This window comes from Eimeria tenella, genomic scaffold, assembly GCF_000499545.2.
Source record: "Eimeria tenella Houghton genomic scaffold, Eth_scaff550, whole genome shotgun sequence".
Taxonomy (NCBI): Eukaryota; Apicomplexa; class Conoidasida; order Eucoccidiorida; family Eimeriidae; genus Eimeria; species Eimeria tenella.
The window spans coordinates 1-6,439 of record NW_013545682.1 but is presented as its reverse complement, the minus strand read 5'-3'; the positions used below and the strand labels follow the sequence as shown (position 1 = coordinate 6,439).

Genomic DNA, 6,439 nt, shown 5'->3' with positions numbered 1-6,439 from the left:
GCTGCTGCCTCTCTCCTTCTCCTTCTCCATTATCGAGTTAAACTCTTTCGTCTTTCTGCAAACAATCGTTATTTTCGGAACATACTTCCGACGCGCAGAAGCAAAATAAGCTGTTTCCACTTTCTCAATAGTCACGCAGCCCTCCTCCTGCAGCAGCGCGGCAGTTCCAATCGCCACCTTCGTCGCCATCCCCAGCCCTGCCCGCAAACCCTAAACCCTAAACCCTAAACCCTAAACCCTCGCCAGAGCCGCCTCCGCAGCGCGCATGCAGCAATGTTCCTTTAGTTTAAACGCCACTCAAAGTCCCTTCCAACTAAACACCTGCTGTTACGCAGAAGGCAGCACGCAGCACACACACGCGCAGAAGAGCAGCAGCAAAAAGAGCCCGGCCAGCAGCAGCAGCAGCAGCTGCTGCTGCAGCCGCTGCTGCGCAGCAGCAGCAGCAAGCTTTGCAGTGTACGTACACCCCAGCTACCCGAGCTTGCCTGAAACCGAAAACTCGTCAAATGCCTCTTTGCCTTCTCTTCCCATCAAAACACGTTTGGCAATGCGGGAATAGAGACGCGGCGTCCGCTCCAGCGAGACCTGCGCGCAGCAGCAGCAGCAGCAGCAGCAGCTGCTGCAGCAGCAGCAGTCGCGGTCCCAGCAGCTGCGCGCTCCGCAGCACACTGCGCGCCGGCGGCGCAGCAGCCGGCGCCCCGGCGGCTGCAGCGGCAGCAGCAGCCGCGGCATTCGTCTCCTCCTTCGCAGCAGCAGCTGCAGCAGCTGCAGCAGCAGCGCGAGCTGGCAGCAGCTGGAAGGCAGCGGGGGGCCCCCGGCGAGCCCTCTGCTGCAGCAGGCAGCCCGCCGGGGGCCCCCGAGGCCCCCATCCCCCGCTGCAGCAGCCGGGACCCAGGGGCCCCCCGAAAGCGCCGCAGCAAACCGGCCAGGGGCAAAACCCGGGAGGGGCGGCGGGGACGCGGAGGCGGGCGGGGAGCGCCGCGGCGCTGCTGCTGCGGCGGCTGCTGCTGCTGCTCCGGCTGCTGCGGCTGCTGCTGCTGCTGCTGCTGCTGCTGCAGCACGGCGAACTCACCAAAATGAAGTTCTCGCTGCGCTCCGGACGGGCCGAAGAAACCGCCGTCTGCGCGGGCGTGGTGCTGGTCGTCTCTGCCGCGCTGCCGAGGACCTCCGCTGGCTCCATGTTGAGGGGGTGGGGGTCCTTGGGAGAATAAAGTGGAAAGAAAGGAATTAGATTTTGTTGCACGGACTAAAGAGCTGCAACCCTTCAAACTGCAGCCGCCTGTCTGCGCCACGCAAAGCAGCATGCGCCGGCTGCTGCTGCTGCTGCTGCTGCAGCTGCTGCTGCGGCAACGACGCTCCCGCAGCCGCGGACGCTCCCACGTCGCTTTCCTACCCTACCTCTTCTCCCCTTATTCAACACCTCCCCAAACACTTTCCAACAAATCCAACTCAAAAATATAAATGCTGCGGTACACAACTGCGGCGTCGCGCGAACGCAGCACTGCCTGGGGTGTACGTACACCGTAGAAGCCCCTCACGCGTTCGTGCGCAGCAAAGCAGCAACGCGTCCCTCTGTCTTCATTTGTAATTAAATTGTCCATTTTAATTTGAAAACTATTTAATTTATGTATTTTCGTTTCTGTGTGAGCGCTTTCAAAAGACCAGCTGCTGCTCCGGCGCTGCTGCCCGCCGCTGCTCCCACCGCGCCCCAGTGTGCTTGCCTTCTACTTTGAGATTTCCTATTGCGTTTCTTGCCTATTTACTTCTTCATATCTCTTTGTTTCCATCTTAATGCAAACAGCAAACGCTGCGGCTTCTCTAAGCCCCTGCAGCACTCCCGGAAGCCGCATGCGCTCAACAAATCCCACTTTTCTGCACTTTTCCCTATTCGCGCTGCTGCTGCTGCTGCTTCTGCTGCTGCTTCTGCTGCTCCTTTTGCTGCAGCCCAGCCGGGATAGCTGGTGGGGTTGGAAACGGCGAGGGACAGCTTTGCGTCTTGCCCTTATTTGGTTTTTCTGTGTCTTCTAATGCACTGAATGCATGCGGAACAAACACACCACAATAGTGCACAGAATGAACTCCTGCATGCACCCAAATGCCTATTTATAGATTTCAACTTCTTCTCTTTGTATGCAAAATTTGAGCTGCATGCGTTTAGCCCGAAGGTCTGCAGCGCACTTCGCCCAGCTTTCCCTCTAGAGCATTTAGCAAATAGCCTTTGAAGAAACTGCACGAATTTCCGTGCAAAAAAGTCTTGTGCGCATGCATGCACTGCGCATGCATACGGTGCACGTGCATGCGCTGCGCATGCACGCTCTGCGCATGCATGCGCTGCAGCAACAAAGGCGGTGCTGTGCATGCGCAGCTTGTGGGGCCCCAGGCCCCTCTTTTGCTGCTGCTGCCGGCCCCGGTCGCTCTTCTTTTGCAGCAGCAAAGATGCATGCACGCAGTGCTGCAACAGTATGCTTATCTATGAAAGATAAAGTATATATAAGTATATGTACATGCATATATCATGCAGATATATATATATATATATATGGAAAATATATATATTTAAGTATAGATATATATATATGTATATATATTATACATATATGTATACATTTAGTTTTATGGAATTGTATGTACAAGCGAACTTAGGACTTTTTCACTTTTTCATCTTTTCTGGAAGTTCCCAAGCTGGCTGCAGTGTTCGTTTTCCTTCTGTGGCAGATCAAGACAGCCACAAATGCAAAAAGGGATATTTAGGAATTTTGCAATTAAATAAATCTATTTAAACGATTTTAAGGAATTTTTTCATTTAAATAAATCTATTTACATGCCTTTTATGTAACTGCGGCTCCTTTGTGCATTCCTGCCAATGTCAATGCCATGAAGTACTCGAAATTTTGGTTGCTGCAGCAGCAAATGTAATTTTGTTAGTGTATGCATGCATACACGCATGCATGCGTGCATGCAGAATGCATGCATGCATGCATGCATGCACCCATGCATGCAGAATACTTCCTTTCTGCATGTGCGACTGTAAAGCCATTTGTTCTTACTCTGTACTTCGGTATACCCATTTATCAATATATCTGGTATATTAGTCTATATATGTAATCTATATCTATAGTGTATATATATATATATAGATATATATATATATATATATAGATACATATATATATTACATATTCAGCAGCAGCAGCACATTGAATGGTTGGCGGGCGTTTAGCTCAGACGCGTTGACTGTAAATCGATATGAAGGGCCGGGGTGTCTATACACTCCAGCGCAGCCGCTTTTGCATGCAGCAGCAGACTTGGCTTCAGGTGTCTATACACCCCGCGCCTGCTGCTGCCCCACATCTGCGTAAACCCCTTTAAACACATTATTTTAGAAGATAATACAAAATTATAAATGTAAAAGTTAATAAAATAGTATTTATTTTTAATATATAAAGTATTATTCAATTAGTCTTTATTTACGTCATAACGTGAAAGAAAGCAGTTTATTTTAATTTAATTTTAGTCACTTTTATTTCCTTGCTCCTGACTGCAGCAAACAAAGCTGCAGAGGCAGCAGCAGCAGCAGCAGCTTAAGCAGCTGCAGGGGAGCAGCAGCAGCGCGGGGAGCCATGGCTAGCTAGCAGTTAGCCACAGCTAGCTGCCCCAGCTAGCTGCAGCTAGCTAAGGCTAGCTGCAGCTAGCCAGAGCTAGCCACAGCTGCAGCAGCTAGCTGTGGGGGCTAGCTGCGCCCTTCTGTTCCTGGCTTCTGTAAAGTAACATTTTAGGAATTTGTAGCTTTATAAATATAATAATATTATAATAAAGATTTAAGATTTATTTATATTCTTTTATTTATATTTATATTACACAAGTGCCCTTATATATAAAAAGGAAATTTATTTATATTATGGTGCTGCCATTTTTATGCATAAGTTGCTATACAATAAAAGATTTATATTTATATATTATAATCTAAGATTTATATTTATATATTATAAAAGTGCCATTATATGGATATGTGGCAATATAATATGCTCTTTTAATGCAAATAGATAAGTCACACATTTGTTCATCAGATGAAATATATATATATATATTTCATCTGATGAACAATATATATATATATATATATATATATATATATATATATATATATATATAGGAGGAACACAAATATGTGGGTCCCCCGGGGGGCCCCCGAGGGGCCCCCTGGGGGACCCTCCAGCAGCAGAGCTGTGCCTTTGGCTTCATATTGCAGGGACCCCCACAGGGGGGCCCCCCGGCCACCAGCAGCCCAGAGGGCCCACCTGTGGGGCTATCTGCCCAATCGAAAGTGGAGAGGCACTACCTGCTGCTGCTGCATGCAGCCCGTAGAGCGAATCGCATGCAGCCCCGTGTGGGGCCCGCCTTTGCTGTTGTTTGCTGCGCAAATATGAAGCAGTTCTCTTTATTTGTTTATTACTAGTTCTCTTTATTTGTTTATAAATTCATTTATTTATTGAAGCAATTCAAGAAAGAAATTTAAAAGCACTCTTACCTGAAGAATTCAAAAGTCCCAAAACGCTGCATGCAAACTCAATCATATTTATCCCCTGTGCAGACCTTTAGCTGCACACTAATTAATATTCTATAATGTATAATTATATATCAATATATTTGTAATATTTACTCTGCATGCACACCAAACTCTATTGCATGATCTCCACATGCAAAACAGCCCCGTGGGGCCTCAGCAGCAGCAGCAGCTGCATGCATGCACTCTTTGCAGCAAATAGTTGAAGTGCCCTCAGTGAGCTTCGTGCTCCGCCCATAGAAGCTGCAGCAGCAGCAGTAGCAGCTGCAGCAGCAGTAGACGCGCGAAGAGCTAGGGGCCCCGCACAAGTGCATGCATGCATGCATGCGTGCTGCCTATACCCGAATCCCTATCGAAGTGCATGCATGCATGCATGCATGCATGCATGCATGCATGCATGCACGCTTGATTGCCAATGTCACAGGTCCTGCCAGAGTGTGGGGCGACGTTGCCTACACAGCAGCAGCAGCAGCAGTAATCAGCGGCAGCAGCAGTAACCAGCAGCAGCGGCAAGCTTCCCTACTTCTTAGGTGTGTCCCGTGTCTCTCTGTCTGTCCTGGCTGCTGCTGCAGCAGCAGCAGCAGCAGGACACCTGCAGCAGCAGCCCTTTAAGCCGCAAGAGGGCTACAGGTTAAGCCCGGAGGGCCCCTGGGCGCCCCAGAGGGGGAACCCAGAGGAGATTGTGGTGGCTAGCTGCGTCCCTGCTGCTGCTGCTGCTGCTGCCGCTGCTGCTGCAGCTGCTGAGCTGCGCAGCAAGGGGAAGGCAAGGGAAAGCTTTACCAAGCGCATTTGTGCATTTGCAGCTGTGCTGCTGCTGCTGCTGCGCCGCAGTTGCAGCGCTGCAGCTGCCGCGCTGCTGCTGTTGCTGCTGCTGCGCTGCTGCAGCTGCTGCTGCCGGGAGACAGCGGATGCAGCTGCAGCAGCTGCCAGCAGCGCAGAATTGATCTGTACACACACTCCAGAAAACGAAGATGCACTTCTACACCTCAAAAGAACTATTTTTCACAAGTTCATGACACAAAGAAATGCACATTTATTTATTAATAAACATTTTATTAATAAACATAAACACTACTTGAAGCAAAAGGTGACCCTGGAGGCCCCCGGGGCCCCACAGCCAAATGTGTAAGACCCTGTGGGGCATGCAGCCCCACAAAAGCCAGGGCCTTTAAGAATTCATAATTTTGTTTCTGCTGCTGAAAGTGTCAAATCCAAGTTGCTTTCTAAGGGCTGGTGGCCGGCAGGCAGCCTTTGCTGCAGCAGCAGCTGCTGCTGCTGCCGCCGAACTGCTGGTGCCCGAACCGCTGCTGCAGCAGCGCTCAAAGCAGCAGCAGCAGCAGCACTGCCGCAGCAGCAGCAGCACTGCTGCAGCCTGCAGCTGCGCCGCAAAAAGGGGAAGGCAGCAGGTCTTGTGAGGCCACTCAACAAGCCAATTCAGGTTCTACAGGGTAGGGCCTCCAGGGGCCCCCCTAGGGGCCCCCCAGGCCCCTTCGGGGGGCCCCTGGGGCCTGGGGGCCCCTCTGGGGGCCCCCTGGGGGGCCTCAGGGCTTCAGGTTCCCAGCCAGCGCAGCAGAAATCTTCGCTGCTGCTGCCTTTGCTGCTTCTGCTGCTGCTATAACGCTCGCAGGCAGCCGTGGCGGCTGCGGCTGCTGCTGGCTGGCCACAGTTGCTTCCACCTGTGCTGCTGCTGCTGCTGCTTGCTGCCTCGCTGCTTCGGCTGCTGCATCTCCCTTCCTGCGCGCAGCTAGTGCTGCTGCAGCAAGGGCGGCAGCAGCAGCAGCAGCTGCTGCTGCTGCTGGCGACATGGAGGGACGGCCTGCTGCTGCAGCACCTCCCGGTGTTTGTGCTGCTGCTGCTCCATCTTGCTGCTGCCCA

General features: G+C 51.3%; 2 protein-coding genes across 2 annotated transcripts; both read right to left on the bottom strand.

The window, feature by feature from the left end:
* Positions 1 to 124: 124 nt before the first annotated feature.
* ETH_00006995 (uncharacterized protein) lies at positions 125 to 1,180 on the bottom strand (the record flags this gene model as incomplete). Its single annotated transcript, XM_013380365.1, has 3 exons — positions 125 to 197; positions 476 to 585; positions 1,073 to 1,180. The coding sequence occupies 3 exons, from the start codon at positions 1,178 to 1,180 to the stop codon at positions 125 to 127; spliced, it is 291 nt and encodes a 96-aa protein (XP_013235819.1).
* A 4,925-nt stretch (positions 1,181 to 6,105) lies between these two features.
* ETH_00006990 (uncharacterized protein) lies at positions 6,106 to 6,369 on the bottom strand (the record flags this gene model as incomplete). The annotated part of the gene is made up of 1 exon (XM_013380364.1): positions 6,106 to 6,369. One exon carries the CDS (start codon positions 6,367 to 6,369, stop codon positions 6,106 to 6,108), a length of 264 nt encoding a protein of 87 aa, XP_013235818.1.
* Positions 6,370 to 6,439: the final 70 nt, after the last annotated feature.